General features: G+C 36.9%; 1 protein-coding gene across 47 annotated transcripts in view; it reads left to right on the top strand.

Moving 5' to 3' along the window:
- msn (serine/threonine-protein kinase msn) overlaps nt 1-26,779 on the top strand; it is a 135,359-nt gene that overhangs the window by 79,653 nt on the left and 28,927 nt on the right. For 8 of the 47 annotated variants that reach the window (XM_069306595.1, XM_069306585.1, XM_069306590.1 and 5 more), the window contains exons 4-16: nt 2,365-2,409; nt 2,929-3,058; nt 5,209-5,391; nt 6,299-6,448; nt 7,422-7,594; nt 9,220-9,337; nt 11,706-11,839; nt 12,541-12,776; nt 14,213-14,297; nt 15,129-15,149; nt 15,422-15,873; nt 19,628-19,686; nt 22,270-22,346. In XM_069306595.1, coding sequence (XP_069162696.1) covers nt 2,365-2,409; nt 2,929-3,058; nt 5,209-5,391; nt 6,299-6,448; nt 7,422-7,594; nt 9,220-9,337; nt 11,706-11,839; nt 12,541-12,776; nt 14,213-14,297; nt 15,129-15,149; nt 15,422-15,873; nt 19,628-19,686; nt 22,270-22,346 — 1,863 coding nt within the window. Of the gene's footprint in view, nt 1-2,364; nt 2,410-2,928; nt 3,059-5,208; nt 5,392-6,298; nt 6,449-7,421; nt 7,595-9,219; nt 9,338-11,705; nt 11,840-12,540; nt 12,777-14,212; nt 14,298-15,128; nt 15,150-15,421; nt 15,874-19,627; nt 19,687-22,269; nt 22,347-24,708; nt 25,477-26,779 lie in introns of all 47 variants that reach the window. The other 39 variants (XM_045758069.2, XM_069306584.1, XM_069306582.1 and 36 more) reach the window with 14 other exon arrangements.

Below are 26,779 nucleotides of genomic sequence, written 5' to 3'. Positions count from 1 at the left end.
CATCAAATGCACGTAATAAACATGTCAAAGAAGGAAAACTTTCGTAAGGAATGCATTAGGCTGGAGACCTTGGCGAAGGCAGCTCTTGAGCCCAGCCTTCTCAATGAAGAGTGGGAGCTGAAGCACAGAAAGGAGTGTATACATTTAACGGCTAATTGTGATGTTGGCCGCCTGCCAGGGATTACATTTTAGACCAGGTTCTCCCACGCTCATAACACCCACCTACTCTCCATTGTAAACATAATGCAGTATTGATATAATGATAATATTTGTATAAACACCAGCAATGTTGGCATCAGTAACAACAACATTGCTGGCACCAGTAACAACAACATTGCTGGCATCAGTATCAACAACAGTGTTGTTGCTGCCCGAAGCGCTATGCGTGTTAGTGGCTTTACAAGAATGTAAAATCATCATTGCTATGTACTCTCTTAACCCCCCTAATGTACCATCTTGTATATAAATAAATAAATTAATAAATAAATAAGTGATGGCATCAGTAACAACAACTGATGGCAACATTAACAACAACAATATTGGCATCAGTAACAACTGATGGTAATAGGAGGTTGAATATAGTAGGTTCAGTCAATTGAATCCTCTATAGATCCTGACGCATCTTGTGATCCCAAATAAGGGTTTTACACATTACCCCCATACACTCTGGTGTGGTCTAAAAGTTCTACCCCCCCCCCCCCCCCCCCCAATAGGGATAGAACTTAAAATGCACAAAGAAATTGTTGATATATCCAACCCATCCTCCGAATTGACAGTATGGTTTAATACTAAGTGTAATAAGTACATGTCCTCACTGTCATACATAGTACATAATTGCACTTATGGTGCTGTTGTATTTACCTCCCCATTTATTCGCCTCGTTTTCTGTTAAGACATTCAGAATTTTAGGATAAAGTTTTCCAGTTCAATTCACTATACACAAGTTTTAAATATCAGGAATTTCTTTTTTCAGTTTTAATAAACAATAGAGATTTTATACAAAATTTGAAAATAGGTTGAATATATAGGTTGGATTATGAGACCCTTCAAATCCAGGGATCCCATCACAATGCTCATACTATTAAAATCACGGATGGTGTCTTGCCTGGAGTACTGCTCAATGCAAACTCTCCTCTTCAGAGCAGATATTACTGAAAGAGAGGGAATACACAGAAACTATATAAAGCACCTAAATTTTTGGGATCATCTCAAAGCTTTCAAAAATGTACTCCCTAGAAAGGAGACGAGAGAGGTATTAAAGTACTAGTATATGGAAGGTACTGGAGGTCTCTCATTTGCATAATAAAATAACAACATACTGGAGTAAACAATGTGGAAGGAAATGCAGAATACAGCCAGTGAAGAGTAGCGGTGCCATCTTCTTGATGTTATCTTGAGATGATTTTGGGGCTTAGCGTCCCTGCGGTCTGGTCCTCGACCAGGCCTCCTTTTTTCTTTCTTTTTTTTACTGTTCATTGTGCCATAGGCACAATCAGAGAACAGTATGAACATCAGAGGTCTATGGTTATTCAACATCCTCCCAGCAAATACAATACAATATAAGAAATATTGCCAGAACAAAAGTGGATGTCTTCAAGAGAGAACTGGATAGTTTTCTTCAAGAAGTGCCAGACCAACTCGGCTGTATTGGATATGTGGGCCTGCGGGCTCCTCCAAGCAACAAACTATTGGACCAAACTCTCGAAAGTCAAGCCGAGCCCCGGGCCAGGCTTGAAGAGTAGAACAACTACCAGAACTCTATCCAGGTACACTCCAGGTATAGATGGTAACAATTACAACAATTGTTACCAATTTTTAAAAATTGTGCAGGTTACAATAACAACAGTGATGGTAACAGTAACAATAACAAGGAGGTTGTAGGTGGTAGTGTTACTGCAAAGCACAAGTAGGCTGCAAGTTGCAGTCTGACATATAAATCACAGTCCAGTTGATCAGGTATCTTTAGGAAATGTTTATAAAGGTCTTTCAACACTGAGAGAGGTCGGCAAGTTATGCCTCTCATGTTTAAAGGGAGATTGCCGAAAAGCCTTGGGCCTCTTAATGTCGATGAAATTGTCTCTTAGCATACTGATTGCATGTCTGCTTTTCAACAGGGTTATTTTGCACATTCTGCCATTCCTCCTGGTCTTGTGTAGAGTTAATTCCATGTGCAAATTTGGAACCTCCTTTAGATAGTGGATGTGGATGACACTACCTAACTGGTAAAAGTACATGGCCCACAGTCAAAATAACCTCCCTCCCTTTCCCCTTTTACCTCTACTGTATTACATTTTGACCCTTCCCCACAAAAATAACTTTATATTTTAGTAATTAGTGCTAATGTATTTTTGTTTTTCATTTCAGGATGAAGAGGAAGAAATCAAACTAGAGATTAACGTCCTAAAAAAGGTAAGGGAGGTGGGAAAACCTTATCCATTTAGAGACCGAGTGATGTATTCAATGGGTTTTGAATGTTCATATTATTTATAATTAACATATTACTGCACCTGATAATTAATACACTTGTTCTTCATATATGTATGTGTGGGCTTAAACACTCCTCCCTCAACCTTAAATACTGTACAGTATACAGAATAATGGCTTTGCTTCCATGCCAATACTCTGACCCAAATCTCACCACTTATCAATGGATAATGATATGTCTACTGAGGTCTGCCTGCCCACTGAGAGTACCAGAGTTTTACTCAATGCCTTACCCTGTGTTTGATTGCACCATACCCTTTTGACCCCCATCACCTCATCCCCATACTTTTTCGGCCCTTTCGTGTGTGTGTGTGTGTGTGTATATATTGTATATAATATATAATCCCCAATGATAGATAGATATCGATAGTTGTGGACCATTGAACTATATTTAAATAGTTTCATAAATCTCTAGTGTTTATTATATGTTGTTGATAATTTCAGTTTTCCCATCACCGAAACATCGCGACATATTATGGTGCCTTCATCAAGAAATCCCCTCCAGGGAAAGATGATCAGCTGTGGCTTGTGATGGAATACTGTGGGGCTGGCTCCGTTACCGACCTTGTTAAATGTAAGCTGGCTGGCTTGTCTTTTGGCTCATGTCTGGTGTGGCCAGGTGTACCATTTGCTGCAATGGTACACCTCTCTACTGGAGACCAACCACTTACCATCCCACTGTGTTACATAGTTTTCCTGGCCTGGTGCCCTTCTTTAGATAATTACTTACCATCTCATTGCATAGTAGAAATAGTTTATTGCTTACCTTGTGGTGTTTCTGAAGATCAAACGGCATGTGTTACCTTTATGCCAATTAGGGCTGTTACTTGTACTAAAGATTTACCCTTTAGAGGTTTACCCAACACTGGCAGAAACTTCCCACTTAGCACTGCCTGGCTACAACACCACCAATTAAGTCTCAAGTCTCATGACCTATATGGCATTTTTCATAATTATTATTATAGCTTGCTCTCACCCCCTTCTCTCCCCCAACCTCCTTTGCTTTTTCTGCTGACCCCTTATAAATTTGTGCTGCTTTGCCCATTATCCACACCTTATCCTCTCTTTACATTCCCTAATACTTCTGTTACTCCAAATAGCCCCTCCCCTTCTAGCTAAATAAATATTTTTAAATGTAATAATTATAAGAAAAACAAAAGACCAGAGACATTGTATTAAACTGCCAATTGTTTGAAAGCTGGGGCTTATAAGCTGAGGTTTAACCCCTACAAGCACATCTAGGTGAGTGAGTACATTCTCCTTCCCCTCCTGTACCTTCACCCCCCCCCCCCCCCCCCCCTTCATGACTATAGAATTTACTCCCAAGAAATCGTTGTCATCAGAGTTAGTACTGATTCATTTAATAATGCTGTTATATATTTATTTTTTATATACTGTACTTTACTGTTAATATATTAGTGACATACTGAACTTTACTGTTAATAAATTTGTGATATACTGTACTTTATAATTATTAATTGTATTATATGCATGAAGTTTTTTACCTTAATGAGAGCAGGATGACAACTGACCTAATGTAATTAGATATTCCCCATAGGGACATACTGTACTTAATTATTTTCACATCTTTCACTAAATGTGTGATATCTGAAGAACCACTTTATATATCTGCCTCAAACTTTTCTAGTCTTATGTAGGTTTTGGTGGTGCAAAGATCCCTTATTGTTAGTGGGCCATGTAGCTGCTTGGTTGTGGATTTCAAAATCAACAGGAATTGGGGAGGGGGACTTGACTGATATATGAAAATGAATTAGCGTAGCATCACAACACACAACACTTCAACTGATATTCCATACATCTTTGTTCATAGGAATCTTTGCAGATATTTGGAAAAAACAAACATAATTCCAAACCTTCAAAAATGATATGAGAGTAGACCCTCTAAATTATTGCTTGTGTCATTAACAAGCGTGGTAGTCAAAACACTAGAAAAAAGTTAAAACCAAATAGTTTGCATTTCCAATACTGTGTTATCCAACCTTCCACATTTCCTCCCTCTCCACAAACTACATCCACAACCATGTAACTATATACACTAGTATATAACCACAATCACCACCACTACAACAACCAGGAACCATGATTACAAACCCCCACCAATTACAACCACAACTACCATTCCCTGTAAACACTGATGGATTATGATGCCACACTGCAACAGTTGACCACCCTGCTAGCACACCACAATCTAACCACCACACGGCAACCATATCATCAACAAACAACCAGACCAACAAAAACAACTACAATATCAACAACACATCCAACACCACTACACTGAGAGGCATAAGTGACCCCCCCCCCACAAGTACACTTGAGCACACAAGAACGTACAACTATACAACACAACCACACCCAACCACCACTAAACATACTACCACAACATCACAAAAACTATTACACCACCATAACCATTTCCCACTCATTACAGCAGTGTGTATTTGTTACAGGAGTCAAAACATGTTATGCCTGTATTTCATGTATTCATTTCATTCCTTGAATTCATTACAGGACCCTGTAACTGCTGCATCCCCAGTACTCATTATATCACTGTATCCTGCAACATGCCAATCCAAGGATACCCCTCTTGATCGGTTCTAGTCAAAACATATCTAGTTAATATTTGTATTTAGTATTTTATACTGCTTTGTATATTTATTTCAGTTTATACTGAAACTTTATTTATACTTAACTCTTTCACAGCTCTTAACATGTGTGACACTGTTTTCACAGCCACCAAGGGCCAGAGTTTAAAAGAAGAATGGATAGCATATATTTCTCGGGAAATTCTGCGTGGTTTGTCTCATCTACATGCAAGTAAAGTCATCCATAGGGACATAAAAGGCCAAAATGTCCTTCTTACAGATAATGCCGAAGTTAAATTAGGTAAGTTGTGATCCAGTATTGATAAATGATGACGATGTGCAGATTCCATGTACTGTATGTGGAATCTCCACATCGAAATGTGCCTCGTACTTTTGTAATATATATGAATGGATGGATGTTGCAAACATATATCTTTCTTAAAGGTTGAGGAAGTCTGTATCTCAGAATGTCTGGCATTTATGTTAGTAATACAGTATTATGTTTCTTGTAAAACCTAAATCATTGTTGTTTACCATTTAATAAATACAAAAATACAGTAGTGTTACACCCAGTAGTCTTCTTTAATAATACAGGCCCATATTATTATTGAATTTGCACAGTACAGTTATCTAAGTGTTCTTGCCATATATATATTAATAAGTTAGAGATGTGCATGATAATAAAACTGATAATTCCAATCTGCCATTAACACACAAACACCATTTCCAACATTGTTTACTATTGCTCAACTTTCCAGTCTCCAGAACAGCAAGTGTTGTACCTTCTCCTCTCACCATTTCAGGGGTTACATCAACAAAACACTTTTTCTCACAAATACCAAACTCCAAAACTAATCAAAATGTTTTAAAAAAAAAAATTTTTATCGTGTTCTTCCTTTCTTCTTCTTACAAAAAAATATTGCTCTATCTCCTTCCTTCATGTAATGCTTCATAATAGTTCCATACTTCCCAGTTAATACTCTACAAGTTTTATTTATCATTTGTTTTTAACCCATTAAATATATGTTTTTTCTGTATTTTTTTAGACTTTAAACTTATGCAACCCGTTTCATATAAAAAAAAAATCAAATTCAGGTTTCAAGTACAGTATTTATATTTTTTAGTTAACTTGGTGATATATAGCATGTATATACATTATATACAGTACTGTAATGTGTCTGTGTGACAAAATTTGCGTTTCATTGCAGTTGATTTTGGTGTTAGTGCCCAGTTGGACAGGACTATAGGAAGACGGAATACATTTATTGGCACTCCATATTGGATGGCCCCTGAAGTTATTGCCTGTGATGAAAACCCCGAAGCAACGTATGACAACCGTAGTGACCTATGGAGTTTAGGTAATACAGTACTGTATGTGGTTTCTTGTATTTGTCATATTATGTTATTTGCTATCTTTACAAACTTACTGGAGAGAAAAATATAGTAGGTAATGCAGGCTAGACCTAGTACAGAAAATACAGGAACACTAGGAGAACATCAGTGGCCCATGACTCTTCACCCTCTCACAAAACACTATAAAAAAATATTACTGGAAAACAAATAGAGGTTTTCAAGAGGCATTTGGACAAGATCGTGGTGGGAATGCTGTAGCAGCAAGGTTGTAATGGATATATGAGCCAGTAATGGATATGTGGGTTGTAATGGATGAGTGTCACTGCAAGTAACACCCCTTACCGATCAAGTTATTACCAGACAACTCTTGCCCTGGCTGGGCTAGAGGAGAACTCACATAACTGACTGCAGGTAAACTACAGGTGTGTAGGCCTAATGTAAATATAAATTGTAAGGTAATGTATTGTCATGTACTAAATGTTGGTGGACTTTAGTCAGAATGTTTAATCTTTATTTGTAAATGATTACAGTATTTTATTTTATGCTTGAGTCTAAACAGTGCTTAATCCTTTGGGTTTTGTACAGTACTGTATTTATGCACAGTACTGTACAAAACCTGGTACAGTAGAGTTTCCAAGTGTTCCCAAGACTTGGAATCTCGTCATAAATTTCAACAATTACCGGTATTCAGCAGACTTATTCTCTAAGAACTCTTGTGCACAGATAACACTGACTTACGCTTGCATCTCTCCAAGATGTTTTCATTCCTTACTCTATCCTCCTAACACCACAAATGCTGTGTAAGCAGTAAAATATAAATGGGAGTAATTATTTGGTCTAGATTTATAAAAATAATTAGTTTGGAAAGGTATAGAAAATGTAATTGTTTTAATAATGAAGGAATGGAATCAAAGCCAGAGTATAGTGTATGCTACATAAATATAATTACAATTTCTCATGGTCTACCATATTTTACAGGTATTACAGCCCTAGAAATGGCAGAGTCCCAACCTCCATTGTGTGATATGCACCCTATGCGTGCACTGTTCCTAATCCCTCGTAATCCTCCTCCCCGTTTCAAGAATGGTAAAAAGTGGAGTAAGAAGTTTCACTCTTTCATTGACAGTGTTCTGGTCAAAGATTATCATCAGGTAAAGTACTGTAATTCTGCACACACTAGCCTAATCCCTCACCCATGATATTTTGTATTTGTTTTGTTTATTTCCTATTGAATTATTTTCTTGGGTATCCCAGGTAGGGTACAGTATGGCAGCATCTTGTTTATCTTTTTAACTTCTTTCTTCTAATGGGTTTCCATTCAATAACTTGAGAGTGCTTCATGCTTCATCGTTTTGAATTGAACGCTAATAGTGGGGCAAGTCCATGCAAGCCATGGATGGACAGCGCTGCTGAGGTTTCGGGTTCGATTCCCGGTGGAGGCAGAAACAAATGGGCAGAGTTTTTTTCACCCTGATGTCCTGGTTACCTAGCAGTAAATAGGAGAGTTTGACAGCTGCTATGGGCTGCTTCCTGGGGGTGTGTAACAAAAAGGAGTCCTGGTCGAGGACTGGGCCGCGGGGACACTAAGCCCCAAAATCATCTCGAGATAATCTCAAGATATACTTAAATTTAATAATGAAATTAAATTTGGTCTTGAATTTCAAGTGTAGCCTCATAGATATAATGAAGCATATTCCTCTTTTTGTGCTCAGTATCTTGAGAAATTCTCATTGTATTAACTTGAAATTAACACCACATACGTTTGATTATAAAATACGTTGCATTATTGGGCAGTACAGTACTAGTACTGTATAACCCAATGGCAACATTTTTACTTTTTAATATCTTTGTTTTAGTATGCTTTCCCATTTGATTGATTCTTATATGGGAATGCAAACCATTTAGCCAGGCAAGGTAGCACTTTTGGTACAGTACTGCCACAAATAAGTTGATATGCTTGCAAAGACAGCCTGTAGAAAACCAGCAGTAGAAATTGATATGAGTGTTTTGTTAGAAGTGACAAAGAGAATACTTAAAGATCTAATGGAAATCTCACTGGCCTAACAAATTCACAAAGGCCTGAAAGTTGTATCATTAAACATTATGATAAATATCGTGAGGAGACATTTATATATGGAACTAATAGAGCAAGAACTCGGCAATGTGATGTTATAGTGGCCAGAATACGCCTGGGATATAGACGTATCTGGCAGCTTTCTCAAACCCCAAATGTCGAATACACCGTTTGTTAACTTTGTGAAAGAGAAAACATGCACTTCCTTGAGCATTATATTGTGGATATTGCAATATTGCATATTGACTGACTTTCACCCTCCTGGGCTGAGGCATGCTGAATTCTGTAAATACTGTATGAATACTGGAACACTTGATAATATACTGGACTTGCACCCAAGATTGACTATGTAATACATCTGTTATACAATGTATTGTACCTATACAATATGTAATACATCTGTTATACAATGTATTGTACCTATACAATATGTAAATACTGTATATCTGTTATACAATATATGTACCTATAACCTGAGCTTTTAAAAGCATCTTAATCACCTTCAGTGATTAAGTGTTTGATATCACACTAGATTCTATAGAAGCTATCTTACCCTATCAAAGTAGGAGAGACATAGGTGTATGTATATATATGTAGATATGTGTATGTATATGCAGGGGGGGGGGGTGTTTAGGTTGCAGAATGTTAAACTTCACTGTATAACTCAATTGATATATGTCTTAACATTTTTGCTGCATACAGAGAACGTATACGGACCAGCTCTTGAAACATCCATTTATTCGGGACCAGCCTACAGAGAGACAAGTTCGTATTCAACTAAAAGATCACATAGACAGATGCAAGAAGCACAAACAAAAAGGTAATAGTCTTTAAATATTTATATACAAAAATTGACATTCACTGTATGTACTTGCTTTGATTACTTGGAATTTCATAAGTTAACAAAAAATATTTTCCATAAAAATAAAAGTATGAATCATAAAGTGATACATCAGCTAAAAAATGACTGGACTTCAATTTTGTTTTTGTCATTATTTAAATTCTAGTATTGGCAGTACATATTTCCTTGAAGTACACAGCTGCCTTCTACTCCGCTGATGGTTGTTCTCTGGCAGCATGACACCAGCATCACCATATGCTTCTTCTTGTTGTTTGTTATAGTCTGAGACTGGAAGCCTGTTAGGCTTATACAAGTTTCCCCACCGGAGTCAACTACTGACCTTGCCCCGTAATGCAAGTCACAACAGTTGCCTAACTCCTGGGTACCTAGTTTCTGCTGGATGAACAGAGACATCCGATGAAAGGAAACATTGCCTAAACACTTCTGTTCTGATTCAAGAATCAGACCTGGGACCTTTCGTCTGTTGTCACAAGTGTGCTTACCTCTGCATCACAGGACTGTATTTCATCAGCCTCTACAAGCTGTGGGTTCTTGTGATTTAACTTACATAAAATTTGAAGTGGTTTTGTCTTCCCAGAAGTGCTGCGATACTGACTAATTAGTTAGAGGAAGTGTCAGTATTGTGGAACTTTTAATTTCACTAGAGCAGTTGAATTTTATGGCTGTTGCTGATAGTGTCCAAGTTAGGATTTATTAAATGTGAGGGCAGGTTTTCCCGAGATCTCTGCTAGAAAAACCACATTACTATTATTTGCATTTCTTTTTTCATCCTCGTTCCTTTTTGTCTTGTTTATTGTATACATTCCAACATGTATTTGTTGTGGCAGCCATCGTTCCTCCCACGTACTGTTATATCTCTGCAAGCACCTGGTAACTGCTTCACCTGTGTGCTAGCCAACATGTTAAATTTCTTGTTTCAAGTAATCCTTCAAAATTTTCATGCACTTCAAGTCATTTGATTTATGGTATATTCTTCACTGGACATTCCTCAAGAATGGACAGTTATTGAGATCAACAAGGTAATCTTACTGTGTCTATTAACACTATAGTGGTAAGGGATTATCCTACATTCCTCATCCTAAATGTGTCTAGCTCCCCAGGGGTAACTCCCCCCCCTCCTCACCGACACTTAAAATGTTTATACCTGTACTATTTTTCTCGTTTTCTCAGTTTTTAAGTAATACTGTAACCATAAACTTGGTGCCAAAATGTTTTCAAATGAATTTGTTAGAATATAGATGCCATACAAAATGTATTTTTGCAATATATTATGCATGATGGTGCTGTATATACGAATTAGTCATTAGCATTTTAATGTTTTAGTGTCAGTGTGGTCATAGCTTTTCAGGGGTATGAACCAAAGTAACCAGGAACTGCCCAGACATAACCTCAGCTATCTTTCTATCAATTATGATAATTACTCTCTTTGTGAGAATTTTCACTATGCTGTTCAGATTTTTAGCTGGAAAACTATGAAAGATATGTTTCCTTTTTACAGTAATATAGACTGATAATGTGCACATATTCCCATGTTTTATTTTTACTTACGTTTAAAAATAAATGAGGAATGTTAAAAGTATCAGAAAAAAGTTGACATGTTCATAAAAATTTGTATCTTCAGCACCTTCATGTAAATTCTATTATCAAATCACATTATCTTTTGCATCTATACTCTAGCAAATTTATTTGCAAACATTTTGACACCAAATTTGTAAGAATAACCCACAAACTAATTGCGAATACATTAAGAGAGTTTAAACATTTTAGATACTGTATCCCTAGCTGGGACCCTTGAAATGCAGGGAACGTTTACAGTCGAGAATGCACTGATGGGTCGGAACATTAGTGTTAAAGCATCTTCTTATTCTTACTGTGTCAAATGAAGAATGTTATTCTTACTGTGGCTATTAAAACACTATGTCTATTAAAGGTCCTTCTTAGTCTTACTCTTTTTGGTAATTCAAAAATATAATGCCTTGTCATCCTATATGTCCTTTCCACAGCTGTCTTGTGGAATAGATTGCTAGCCATTCTTTTTCCTGGAACCTATGATATTCAGTCATTGATGAATCGTCTCAAGTGGATTACATTGAACTTTCTGATGTTTTTCAATGTATAAGGTTAAGCATTGTTGAGTGGGCAGCATTACCTTTTTTTAATAACTTCTTCTATGCCAAAATAATTAAGTTGTTATATTGTATACAGTATTCCGCTCTTCATCTGTCTCATACCATTACTGTACTTCATTTTAGTCATTTTTCCTGTAAAATAATATATAATTATGAGTTTAAACCTTTGAAAGTAAATACTTTGTGTCATTTTAAAGCGGACAGACAAGAAACCTTCAGTTACAGTGGGTCAGACAATGAAGAGGAGGAAACAACGCAAGCTGGAGAACCCTCTTCTATTATCCAGGCACCAGCAGGTGATACACTTAGACGGAATTTTATGCAAATTCAGGTATGTACTTTTTTACTTTCTGCATGTGTATGTGTGTGTGAGTATGAGTGAGTGTGTTCTTGCCTAATTGTACTTGTAGGACTTGTGCTTCACCTCTTGGGTCCTGCCTCTGTTTCAGTTACCTGGTATACAAGTATCCATGTCTTTTGTGCTTTAATCATATCTACATTTGAAACTGTATTAGATTTGCTTGTGTATGGAGGTGTGGGTTGTGATTGTATTATACATGTGTTCACATGGAAATCACTGGAGAGAGAGAAATAATGTTGTGGAATAAATGTTGGAAGAGAGAATGGTAGAAATATGTCATTGTAGTACTTACAAGACATGAAGCAGACCATATTAAAGATTTGAAGACACAGTTAATGAACTGTTGAAAGAAAGTCATTTAGGTACAGCTAGAAGATTGATTGATTGTTGATTGTATGTGAAGGAAACATGTTTGATAGATGTGAGAACAATTGGCAGTGTGGTGCTGACTTAAAAAACCATCTTGCTCAGGGTAATGATTGAAGATGACTGGCTCCAGCTGTGAAGTAAAAGGGATTTAGTCTTATTTTGTGCATCCTTAACTTCCAAATAATATGAAAAATGTTCTACTCTTGATTTGTCTTATCGCACATTGGAGAGGAAATACAGATAATAAATTTAAATACACACCATTATTCGGCTCAATATTAAAATCTAAACGTAATCATCAGGAACACCAACGTAATGGTGGGAAAAAAGATAAAGAAGAAATCCCAGAACCTGGTCCTCCAGCACGACCAGCTCTTCCATTACGATTGCTTGGCCAGGAGCAGCCTCCTCCTCAACGACCTCTTCCTCCACCACCACAAGCACGAGAGCATCACCAACCTGCACCACACAAGCCAGCCACACCACCTCAGCATCATCCTAGGGACCACCGTGAGCATCGCGACCATCGAGAACACAGGTCAGAGATTGTCAAGAGTTGTAATTTAAGGACATGTATATATGATCAAAGATATTGGACAACTTAAAAACTAGATCAGATAAAATTACATAATTGTTATTGAAAGTTATGAAGTTGGTCATTCTGGTTGTAGCTACTGATACAGATACAAGTAGTAGATTTAATATGAAATGCACTCTAATGTTTTTCAAGTAACTGAAGTGGGAAGGGGCAAAATTTGTTTAAGGAAAATTTCTCTATGATAAATTTATGCATCAGGAAAAAATGAAATTATAATGAGGATTAGAATGAAGTAGATCTTATAAAGAGCAGGATTGAAAGGAAATGAGAGAAGGAAGAACAGAGTATGCCTGCTTATGAATAATGAAAGGTATCGCTCTATGCATAACTTCTCTTGTTATAGTTCATGATGTTTGTGTCTGAAATTCAAGTGTGATAGATTAAAAGTGGCAATAAAAGTGAAAAGACTGATTGCATTATTGCTTGGGGGAATGAGGTAGGCACATAGAAGCTATGGAATATTTGTAAAGAGTGACCTGAATAGTAAATTGGGAATAATGATGTTAATAACATAACGAGTGGTTAGTGTCCCCAGGAATAAATTATAATGACTGTAAATTGAAAGATTTATGTAATGGAGGAGAGTTGTGTATTATTAATACTAATTTTAACATAAGGATAAGCATAAATATATGTGGTGCAAGGTAAATGATGAAATTAAACAAATGATTTAACTATGTGGTTGAGAAAGAAGTATGGTTGAGTATGTGTGTGTGATACAAGAGCAGTGTGATCATCTGTTGATGTTGTGCAAGATAAGATTTAAGATGATTGCACCTCACAAGGAGGTGCAATCGCAGGTATAAGAATATATATTGAGAAGTTAACCGAGAGACAACTGATTATGATCTAAGAGACTGAATTTTGTTCAGTTGCACATAGTAGAATGAAATGGAAGAATGAAAGGAACTGTTAGCGAAATGAAGAAGTTGGCAAGAATAATTAAAAAAAATTATCGGAATTTCTGGCTATGAAATGAACAAGAGGCAAGAAAGCACTTGTGTGGCTAGAGTAAAAGACGACGTGAAAAGATAAATTAAGCAGAAAATACACAGTGAATGATGACGGAGGGATGCACAATGCAAGTAAATTATTTAGAAAGCAGGAATTATTATTATTATTGTAGTTGTAGAGTATTTTAAAAGTGTTATGAATGGAGGGGACCTAAACATTCCCTCTAATGCGTTGTGTGTGGTTTCCTCCGAGGCTATGGGTCCCCTTCTTCCAGCCAGAGGTGGTACTTATAACAATTGTATTTTAGATTTCAGTTAATTGCAAACAGTTAGTTGATAAGTCCATATGCTGTAATCATGGTGCTTTTACCATAATTTTTGTTCTTCATAATTCACTTATAATACTCTTTTTACAATGTGCAGGGAGCATAGAGATCAGAGGGAGCAGCGTAATTCTCCCATGGTAAAGCAACCGCAGTCTTCCCAAGTACAGGCTAGAAAACCAGAGGTATGAGGCTTTTATGTTGTAATTATTACCTTCACATTTGTTTAATCTGCCCAGTTTTTCTTACTAATAAATGTATTGGAAATAGATTAACTAATGGGAAAATCTGGTTTTTAGAATGCAATTACTATGCTTTGTAGAGCTGTTCACTAATATTTACTAGTTGCAAAATAAGTATTAGTATTAGGCAAGATAGTAACAATTGGTATGAATCTTTTTATTTGAATGGCACAGTATTATCAAGATATAAATTAAATATTAAATGTTGACAAATTTATTAGCCTATATAAAAATATTAAACATAAAAACTCTAAATTGGTTAAGCACTTTTTCAGTACATTTCTAAATGTGAAATGAAAATTAGGATATTATGTGTGGGGTGAATGATGTACAGTTTTTGATGAGGTGCCCATGTTTGTCCACAGTATGATATCTCTGTACTGTTTGTAAGTGGCCCACCAATCTTCCCCTATACGCATGCCTGTGGGGGCTTTATGCCACACTTTATCCAAACTCTTGTTAGCTATAATATACAACTTTTAAGTGTAGTCCCACTTTTTGTAGAGGAAGGGATTACTAGTAGCATTGTTGACATTCATCATTTATAGATGTTATTTTTATATTGTTCATGTGTGCTTTATAAGTCATTGCAATTTGTTTTTTTTTAATATGTTAAAGGTGGATATTAGTTTTGCCAACTTGGGGCATGGCTTTTGAATGTATTTAATACCTTATGCTCACATTTTATGTTTGGTTCATTTTTGCATGAAAAGCTACTAACTGGATTGTTTTTTCTTATGTTTCATAATGCTTGGTGTCTTTTGTTGTGGGCAGCCTCACCCTCGAAGGTTGGAGGTTAGTGATAACGCCAGCACACACTTTGCATCCCTCTGCCCATTACCTTCAGTCTTTACTTACAAAAATTTATCTTTATTTATCTGCACTATAGTCTAATAAGGGGTTAAGGAGTATTAATTTTAACCATAATATTAAGCTGTGGCATGAAACAATATTTTACAATATACAATATTTTAGCTTAGGTTGACAACATTTTTGAATACTGCTTTTGCTGATATTGCTTATCTTACAGAAATGATATATATAATAAATTTTTAATTGGACTGCAGGACTTGGACGTGCTTGCTCAACACCTGAATGAGCTCGGATCTGTTGCTAATGACAGAGACAGAGATCGAGAAAGAGAGAGAAGTGAAAGAGAACGTGCAGAAAGAACTGAACGAGAAAGAGCGGAACGAGCTGAAAGAGACCGGGAACGTGAAAGGGCAGAAAGAGACCGTGAGAGGGAACGTGAGAGAGAACGAGAACGCGATAGAGAACGAGATAGAGAACGGGATAGAGAACGCGAGCGGGAACGAGAGAGGGAAAGGGAACGTGAACGGGAACGAGAAAGGGAACGGGAGCGACGAGAGCAAGATAAGAGTCGTCAAAATGGCGGAGGAAGTAAACACGAATCTCCTGCACCGCCTGCTGTCATAGAAGAAGATTCCAGTGATGAAGATGATGAAGGTCGTATGAGAAACGATGGAACCCTCTTAGCATCTGATCCACCGAAGCCACTGTAAGTTCTCTGGCAAGTTTTAGTCACCTGTGAATTTATCATCTCATAAAATAGCCCCAGATTGATACCTTACAGTTCTTGCTTAATTATTATTAGAGTTAATTTGCTCTTGACTCTGCACAGTAATGTGCAGAGTAAACATATTGGATATGGAATCAAGTTGAAGTGCTTTCGACTTCAGCTGCTGTCTTCATCAGCAACTAGACTGAAAGCAAGTCCTCTTTTTGCAATTTCTTGGTATTTTGTCCAAGAATGTGGCATTAGGGCGAGGCATGCATGTCATGCTACACTCCCTCTCCAGATCATCTTGTGTGACAATTTGATTCATTGCAGTTCCAAAGGTCATGATATTATTTTGTGATACTTACTTTTTCAGGGGCTGCATTGCCCTTTTTTGTCTTGTGTAAATAGGTTTAGATCATTATGCAGAGATCCTGCCTTATGTTCAGGTTTCTTGTTTGGACTGTAGTCTAGGGCAGAGTCCCTACATCCCTAGTTTATAATCTGTTGTGTTGTTAGTAATGGCAAATCAGTATGAAAATTTAAAGATTCTGCATGTGCAGTTTTGGATGCCTTGTACTAAGGCAAGTTTTTTACAGTTGCTCTGAAGTGTGTTTAAGCTTAGTCTGTGATGGTCTTACCCATATTTTCATGATCCGAGGAAGTTTAACACCCGGTGTCTTCATTTTATTCTTTGCTGACATTAGGACCTGGGAGTTACGGAGTTAGAACTACATATTTATGTTGGAATACCTCCTTAAGATTTCTCATCTAAATAATCGGTGTATGTGGTGCTTGTCTGACTCTTCTTAATGATCATCTCTCATGAAAGCTTAGGGACTAGATGTTTGGATTTCCAGGGATGTGGGTCAACTCCCTTGCATTTCTTTCTTCTGGGGTCAGCTTGCCTAAAGAAGTAACTTGAGTGGAACAGCTAGAAAATAAGGCTTAGTGTTTAGATCAAATGTTCCTTTCTGAGAAGGCTTCTCTGTTTTTCCCATTGTCCAGAATTCTCATTTTGCTTTTTGGGATTCTAGTCCAGTTAAGTGTAAGGTGGGCTTAGTTAAAACTAGTCCTCAGCAAAGAACTCATTGGCAGTCTCTTTAATGCTGAATTGGAGTATTGGAGTTGAGTTGGGGTGTTGATAAATGGGCTTTCCAGAGGTCATTTACCGACTTCAAATATTCTCTAGCATTTCACTTGCCTCCGTATGAGCTAGTGGAATTAAAAAGATCCTCACTACTCAGGGCAAATGTTGACTTGCCCTACATGTGCATGGACTTGAATGGGAGAAGCAGAACCTTGGTTGGGGATCTCTCTCTTGATTAGCTATTATTAGTTCATATTTAATTTGTTATTGTATGGGAAAAGTAGTTGCACAGTTTGTTTGCTATAATTAAAACAAAAAACTAAATGCTTAGGCTTTCACTGATTCATAGTATTGTATGGTTTTTAAATTAGACTTATGGCTTGATAAAATTATTTGAATTAAATTAGTCCTTATGACAATGAAAATGCTGGTGGTGCCCTCACAAAAAAAAAAGTCAAAGTAGTGGCATGTATTTTGTTAAAGGTTAATATAAGAACCAGTGTGTGGGAAGTGTGTGAGAGGTTCATGGTTTTTATATTCATTAAATTTGAACCAAGATTAGTTTTCCTCCACAACATTTATTTAAATGGTTAAGAAAGTACCAACTTATGCTAGTTCTTTGGGCTGAGTGGATCGCGCGGTGTCGTTGAGCAGACCAGATGGTTGATGTCAGCTGGTTGATAGTCAGGTGGGTTGGCAAGGATATGCTATAGTTCACCAGCTGATAGGTACAAAGTAAAGACTTTCACAGCTGAGGGCAGTTATGGGGCTGATGTCAGTTCATTGTTTGTTTGATAGAGAATTTTAAAAAGTTTAAGTCGTATGACTGCTTTCAATGCCTGAGTATTTATACAAACTGTGGTTTTGTATAATTCATTTAAAATATAGATGAGCTTTTAAGATTTGTTGAAGTTTTCTCTCTTGTACATGATTAAATACTACAATGGTTTGTGTATGGCAATAGGTTGCACATGGCCAAAGCACATTGTCCAAATGCCTAGTTTGGTTGAGTAGTCGTGGCAACAACTTGGAGCACATGGGTCAAGCACCTGCATGTTCACGGTGTCTTTACATTTTGACTTTTGAAAGTCGTCTTATACCCGGCTCTTGTAAGTAATTCATTGTTAAGCATAGTTAAGGCCAGGGGTTGTAATATACCCTGTCAAGGGCTTTAACCCATATTAGTAACTGTAAAAGGGGATTATTTGTTTAAATTGGGCTTGAGATTTTAGTGTCCTCAAATCATGTTCAAGTACACAGACATTCACTTTAAATTGCATCTTACTTTATTATGCATTAATTCTAAATCTTTACTCACATGCTTGATTAACTCTTCAGTAGCATTCCTAAGTACTGTATACTAATACCTTTGATTTTGCATGACTTTCTGCACTTTTTTTTTCAAGAATTCAGGTGCAGAGAAAAATATTGAGAATAAAATATGTTCTGGGAATAATACAAAAAAAGATGCTCTTTGAATAGGAAGTTGCTTTTAGAATAAGAGAAAGGTGCACTTTGCATAAGAAAAAGCTGGTCAGGAAATAGGAGGAGGTAGCTCTAGGAATAAGAGAAAATTGCTCCAGGAATATGAGGGGGGGGGAGGTTGCTTCCACTTATAAGACAAAAAGTGGCTCTGTGAATATGAAAGGGTTACTCTAGAAATAAGAGAAGGCTACTCTGGGAATAAGATAAATAATTAAATATATAATTTGAATGTGAAGGTGTACTCATGTGCTGCCAAGATCTCCAAGAAGATCATTGTAATCTCCTGTTCATGAGAATTGTTTTGATTTACCTGCCGGTGATGTGGCTGATGATTGGTTAAAGCATGTACTCTAAACTTAACCATGTTGCTGCTTGGAATAATACATTCTCTCAATAATTTGTTTCCTGATTACAAGGAATCCCAGGAAAGCAGCCAACTTATACATACAGTACATGCTAGGCTTATATCAAGGTGTCCCCCCCCCCCCCCCCCTTCTCCCAGGGACAAATTACTGACCCTTCCCAGGATGCAACCCCACAAGAAGCTGACTAACTCCTGTGTACCTATTTACTGGTAGGTGGACAGGGGCATTAGGTGATAGGAAATGCGCCCAGCCATATCTGTCCTGTCTGGGATTTGAACCCAGAGCTTTAGATTGTGAGACAAGAACGAACCCAACTGTACTACCGGGTCCCTATAAAGAATATAAGTATAAGGTATAAAACGTATTTAAAGTATTTTATGAAAGTAGCAAGTCTAGAAAGCTCTCCTTATTTCTTAAGGTTATTGGAATAATGAGCTATAAAGGCATTTTTCATCTACATCTTTGATGAATTTTACTCGTTGTGTAGGATCAATTATTTATTGTAGAACAAGCTTCGTATTTTATGACTAACACTTCTTCACACTAAAACTGGCAACACTTATGTTTGTAACCTATTTGGCTTTTGGCTTTTGTGATGCCAACTTCACCGGATTTGGTTTATGCATCATATTAATTCAGAAACTTGTGTTTACATTATTTTGTTTGAATTAATTTGAATTGGAAATGTTAACAAATTAATTTAGTACTGCATTAAGTAGCCGTAGTTTTGCATGCCCTCTGGTGTTTGGTGTGGATGCCAATAACCCACTAACGCACTAACGGGCCGATCTTCCACTCTTCCCCTGCTAAACAGGTTCGACTATTCCACTTTCAGGCCTCCAGAGGGTGCCCTTCCACACACTGCGTTGCAAGGTGAGTTATTGGCAAACTTTCCAGATTTTAATGTGGACATGGATTCTAGAATTAGTTTAAAAGCTTTTCAAAGATTTTTGTATAAATTTTGGTTCATATAAAAGTAAAAACTTTTATATGAACTTTTTATATATAAAAAAAACTTTTCACCTACATTTTCTGAAAGTTTCAAATTTCAAGTTTCACTGAAATTCACTGTAAGTTTACCCATTATTCCTATAATGCTTGAACATCCTTTTTTAGCAGATGTCTTTCCACTCTACCAAAATTAGTAATATTGTGTTAGTGTTGAAGTAGTTCCTTAACATGTGTGTCTAAATATGTGCAGATATGTCTTTTCATTTTCTATGCAAAACCTTCTAAACATTTGGCACTATTTAACCAAAACGGGCAAAATTCTTTGAAATTCAGTCTTTGAAAATTTTAGAAGTAATGACATAACTTGATAATGGTCCAGGACAGACTGAAACATCCCAGTTCTTTTATTTTCACATTTGTGGGTTGGATGTATAATTTCAGCCACGTATAATATCAGCCAATTTCAGCCACAGATTTTAAATTTATCTAGATATTTATGTAGATACATCAAGCCTATAGTGAATGATTGCAAGAATATAATTCATACTTCAGTCAAACAATCTTTTAGTGTTTACAGGCTGCATTACTTTCATGTCCTTACTTGTAATGTCATAATTTTGCCTGCATTGTCCTCACAAATTACAATTCTGGTAAATTGCTTGATTAAACTCATGGAAGTTAAAATTATTTTTGTTAATCTTGGCCACCAGATTTCACTTCCTTGGCTTCATTAATGCCAGAAATAGTGCCAGTACAAAGATCAAGCATGTCTGCCAACCTCGCTCTCCAGCCATGTTAATATTTCTCTCGGTTCACCATTATTGCTCATGTTAACACTTTCGCGGCCCGATGCCGAATATTCCATCACGAAACCATAATACGGAGTATTGTGCTAGCAGAACACCAATTGAATGTTCACCAAGGTAGCACTTGGTGAACACCCAATTGGTCTGAGAAATCCCACGCCCATGTGTCGTACCATAACATGACCAAGAAAAAAACCTTTGCTAGAAACAAATTTATGAAAATGATGAATCTAAGGTACACATTGGGCTTACTACGCTTAACAAAGTCTCTAGTTTCCTTGGACCTGGCAAAAATATCTTGAAGGGAGGGAAGAGAGAGAGAATCTCATATGATTCTAATCAGGAAATAATTGTGGCCATCACAGATACATCAGCTGACTGCTGCTTCTGAACCACCTCATCAGGGAACAGTAAAGCTGAAAATGGAGAGGATTAACTCCATTTTAAGAGAGAAAATGGATTGAAGGATTAACATAGACCAAGTAGTCTGAAACAGAAGAGAAGCTAAACATTCTACCAAAGCCACCCAGCTTAGAAAGCTATCTGAACATAACATAAGAAGCTCAGGCCATCAGATCTGCTGTAACGAGATGCTGTGGAAAAGGTGGCATCCATGTTGCAGCTGCTAGGACACTGTCACTCGAGTGCTTATGAAAACTAAAACAGTTGCCATTTCTCCACAGAAATTAAACAAATATTTGTAAGACAAGAGGAATAAGGAAGCCAGCTCTGCAGCTTTGATGCAGATGTAGACTTTTAAGTCTAAATGAGCTGTCCATCAGAAGCCTTTCCTTGTGTCTTAAATAACATTTATATTTGTACTGAGACGAGTAAAATTATTCTACAGGCATGACATGTAAATCCAACCTCTTATCCAGAAAATGTGGCATCTTGTTGAGAAAAGGTAATCAATTTATTGTACCCCTCCCATGCCTATCTTGTGGAGATTACTGGAAAGGGTATTGGCACACACGTTCAGGAATAGAACTTAATTGTTCTTTTAGTCCAGATTGTGTTAATGAATTTTTTGTAATAGATGAGATCTTCATAAGAAGGCAGCGGTGCAAACCTGGTGTGTGACCCAGGCATGTTAACTGTAACTAGAGCTCCGTATCGTAGTCTCGGTTCAAATACAAACATTATTATATTAAATGCCATTGAAACAGATACAATACCTATTTACTGCTAGGTAAACCTGGTTTAAGGAAATCCAAAAGTGTGTGTTTACTTTTTAATTGAACCCAGAGACCATTTAGTTGAGTGCTGACTGTGCTGCTCATTGCCCAACAGGTTCTCCAGGGAGTTCGACCCTTCAGCTGATAAGAGGGAGAATGATTGCAAAGTTAGTTAAAATAATAAACAAAGTGAAATATGGTAATGCCAAGTGGTAACATTTGAGCAAGTGAAGTTGTTTTGATGGTAGAGAGGCTGAGTGTGGTGCAGCATGTGTGAGAGCTTGGAGTGAGTCAAAAGTGCTAAAGAACCAAGACAGTGGTTGTGCTTCTTTACATTCTCATTTCTTCAGATTTCCCTTATTCTTATTTTTATGCCTCTTTCACTGGTTAAGAACAATTTACCAAATATTGTGCCAAGAAAACTATGCAGTTACAATTAAAATTTTAAGAATTTTTTTCTCTTCTCAGACAATCAAAAAATTTTTTGTGAAGAAATGTTTATGAAAACTTATTTAATTTTTTAGGACCACCTCCGAACCGGCCACTTCCTCCAACCCCCGATGACGATGAATCTGGTGATCGCACATTAATTATGCGCAGAGTAAGTTTCTTGTATTTGTTTTAATTAAAGGCTACTTCTAAAAATCTTCTCATAAATGCTGGGTTTCCTGTCTGATGCCCATGAACTTTATGTATATTTAAGTTTATAAAATTATTTCACAGGATGGGTTTAAGGTGGCATAGAACTTTGTTTTATGTTTTGTATCAGTATTATATAACTGCAGTTTAACATATCTCTTAGTCATATAAGTGATGTGAAAGTTTAGACATAGAGGCATGAGCAAGGTTTCTTAGAATAAATGATGACCTGGACAAAGCACAAACAACAGATGTTGCGGACACTGGCGATTTAAAGACAATTTAAAAGTTTCGGTAAATAAGTAATATAATGTTGTGGGGCATCACAACATTATCTTGAGTAGTTGTCAACCAAAGGTAAAGTCAAACAAGCTTTTAATTCTTCTCAGGTATGCCAGTCCTTACTGTTAGTGTGGAATATTCATTGAAGCACTTCAAATGCTAACCATCATTACACCTTTAGGGGTAAGGATCCATTGGCAGCGATTTAAAATTGACTTTAATTCAGTAGTACGTAATTGAACATTTTGCTTAGAAAGAAATTGTTGCCACTTACAATCTGATGGTGAGAGTTGCTGCTGTAAGTCTGTGGACAGATGCTGTTAACAGGTAATTGTAAGTTTGTTTGGTTAGAATTGCTCATTGAAATGGAAGCATTGCCTCAGAAGTAAAAAAAATAAAATAAATACTGTATCAAGGATTTAAAACTAAAACTGTAATGACAATTCATCAATAATTGGTGATCAGAGGCATCGGGGAAAACAGAATGTGGAAGTTTATTTAAAATGACTGTAGAATGGAAGAAAGTGAAAGTATTGCATTCAATCCTTGGATTAGCAGTAGACTTAAAATAACTGTAAGATTGGACAGGAGCATAAGAACACAGTTTGAGATAAATTTATCAGACAATGGCAGTGTGAAGTTTGTTCAAGCATGAGTGTATAGATTATGCAGTATGGTTTGTCTAGAGAAAAGATGCATAATGTGCATAAAGGGCTTCTACATGCCCTGGGATGATTGTGATCCTATATTATGGTATTAAAAAATTGGAGCAATTAATATCTTGAGCAAAATATTTTAAGTTGGACGTAGGGAGCCGGTCGGCCAAGCGGACAGCACACTGGACTTGTGATCCTGTGGTCCCGGGTTCGATCCCGGGCGCCGGCGAGAAACAATGGGCAGAGTTTCTTTCACCCTATGCCCCTGTTACCTAGCAGTAAAATAGGTACCTGGGTGTTAGTCAGCTGTCACGGGCTGCTTCCTGGGGGAGGAGGCCTGGTCGAGGACCGGGCCGCGGGGACACTAAAGCCCAGAAATCATCTCAAGATAACCTCAAGATAACATGGTGAAACTTTGAATTTTTTTTAGAATTTTATTGAATTTTTCTAGGAAAAATATAAGTTGCTAAGAAATAATAAAATCTTAGATATCATTTATTACACTAGTGTTTCACCAAGTTACGAGACATATTCAGAAATTGTTTAATTCTAAGCAAAATTGCAATAGCATCATACATAAATGAGAACATTTTGGAACAATAAGGATGGACTGAAATTGTGCTTCTCACCACCCCAACATGTGCATTAATGAAACTTGCACGACACGCTTAAAAGTATTACAACCATATGTTCCGAACACCAAATGCCACATGAGCACAGTAGAACTTGTGGTTGTGACACTTTAAAGGTTGTCGTGGGTGCATCAGTAAAGTGTGTGGGGGGAGGTCAGAGATGAGTTCACTCCTGCCATTATACTCCAAACATTCTCTCATTGTTCAATTGTAAAATTGTTTTCTATTCATTAGTACTTTGCAAATGAAATGTAAGTGTTCGTAGTGTAATGAATGGCTAGTTTGATGTAAATGTAGAAGTATGCTGTGGATGACTCAGTGGAGTGTGATTTTGCTGCTATTCCAAGAAGCTTTGTGAAGGTGAATGAGTGGGTGTTAAATTTCTGAATATAAAAGCTGCTTTTCTTATACAGTTATTCAACCAATGCCTCTCAACTCCCTAAGAGTAGCAACCAGAGTAATGATAGGGCTCACTTTTTCTTTGGGTGATTGGTCATAACCTGCAGCATTTATTTATTGCTCTTTTTGATTGGCATTGTTAAAGGTTTTTTATATTAAATATAAGAACACATCAAAATTTTATAACTATAATTTAGCATAGTGTTCTTGTGTGTGCTAGCTTAGTAACTGTTCTAGAGTCATCTTGGCAAGGTGATGGGATTGCTTTATTTAAGGTGGAAGATATTTCTTGCATGCTTCTTTTTTAATTGCTATTCCTTGTGTGTGTAAGTGCTGCAACAACTTCAAATTTCAGCATCAGTCTGATGCAGAGCAACAAGTGCAGCCAGCACAAGTGGAGAACATAGATAACAATGTCAACAGTAACTATGATTATCAACAGACACAAAACAGTGTAGAAAATCGTGGTGGATGCAGTACTGGTCCTAACAATAAAGATAAGGTAAAGCCAAGTTCATCCAGGAGTGACAGTAATCACGAACGAAGATCGGGTAGAGACCTTGCCAATGGCCATGACAGTAGGCCAATTCAGGACCCCAAACCAGCTCACCGAAATTCACATCAGCTAATACATCAATCAAGCGATGGTGATTTAAGTCAACGAGCTCACCGCAGAAATGAATCCGACTCAAGATTAGGGCTGTTACGAAGGCAGCACACAGATGTGGCACTTGCGCGTCGATCTGATGTCTATCGTAGCAGTAAAGTGGAGTTATCCTTTCCTTCTGCTAGCTCAGAGGTGACGGCTAGTATGGCTGGTGAGCCTGTTCTTACAGATTTCATGGCTATGATAGGAGATGAACATCAACGAGCATCAGATGACAGTGGACATAGAGAATTACGTCGTCAGGTGTCTCTGGATGGAGACCTGCATGCGGTTGGCTCTGTTGGAGGCACTGGTCGGGATCAAGTCAGGTACGAGTGGAACCAAAGACGAGAAAAGACAGATGTGGATCTACGTCGGGCTGAACTGCGCAATGAGTTGGAGCAGCGGCGTGTGACTCCCCAGGGGGTGCGTGGCCGTGACAGCGTGAGCAGTCTACAGCAAGGGCCAACCCACCAGGTCAGCTGGTGTGGACACACATCATCACAACATCATGCATGTCAAATACTGCTGCCATCTAGCAAGGTCACACGCATGGGCCTCTCAGTGACACAATAGATAAGCGTTTTAACACCAACAGTTGTTAAGAACTTGAGTGCTACTAACAACCTTACTGGAATTGTGAGAATCTAGAAAGCAGATATCCCTCATGGGATATGTCTAACACTTGATTGCAGTTGTGTTAATGTGGTTTTGAAACTAATAAACAAACTAACCCATCTTTGTTTTACTGCAGTAGTACATTGTGCATGGTGTAGTTATTTGTTTGCATTGCATAAATAATTTCTCCTGCTCTCTTTTGGAAATTCATGTGCATGAAGATAATAGAACTGTACATAAACATGTTTTGAAATAAGAAAAGGCTTAGGTAAAAAATGTACTATACATGCTTTTCATTTCTGGGACATTTCACTGAAGCCATGGTGTGTTTTGCATCTTCTTCACTGCAAATTAAGGCATATACATAATATAAGCTCTAAAATGTATGTATCTGGCCTGTTTTAAAATAAGTATTTAAATTTTAAAGTTTTCAACTTCATTTTATTCACTAAAGTCAGATATTAATGTCATCAAATTTCATATTATATATATATATATATATATTATGTAGTATATATATTATATATTATAATATAATTTGTAAGGTAATTCATGTCTTGGTTTCAAATGTTGATGGACTTCATTATTTGTATGGACAATATTTAAGGTTGTTAAGATTGTTGAGTAGAGTTGACTGCCAAACCTTCCTGGTCATAACATGTCTAAACATATGCACTAAACATACTGGTGCTCATTTAATTCATTTAAGCAGTAAATGTTTCAAACAACAAAGATTTGAATGAAGATGCAATTTTATTTTGGCAAATTTGGTCGAGTGTGAATCTTATCAATGTGGATTGATATGTGACACTCTACTTAATTATGGTATTAAAAATCTCAACGCAAATAAAAAGTTTTAGGTGTGTAAAAATGAATAGGACTACAGTACAGTACTTTTAAAAAAGGTTATGTGGCTTATATTTCATTTTAGAAATTACTAGGATTGTTCAGTCAGAATGAATTTTGGATATCTTCTTAAATAGTTGTTTGAACTGGTTAAAACAAAAAAAATAATAGTAAATCTGTACACAATGAAATAATCTGGGGCATGAGAAAGTCAATGGGCCTACATTGAAGAAGTTTGTATGGTCAGTTTTATTTTTCAAACTAATATGCTTTGCTTAGTGAAAGTTAGAGTTTTATGCTGTGGAGTATTATTTAT

This window comes from Procambarus clarkii, chromosome 58 (assembly GCF_040958095.1).
Source record: "Procambarus clarkii isolate CNS0578487 chromosome 58, FALCON_Pclarkii_2.0, whole genome shotgun sequence".
NCBI classification, from domain to species: Eukaryota; Metazoa; Arthropoda; class Malacostraca; order Decapoda; family Cambaridae; genus Procambarus; species Procambarus clarkii.
This window is presented reverse-complemented; position numbering and strand designations above follow the sequence as displayed.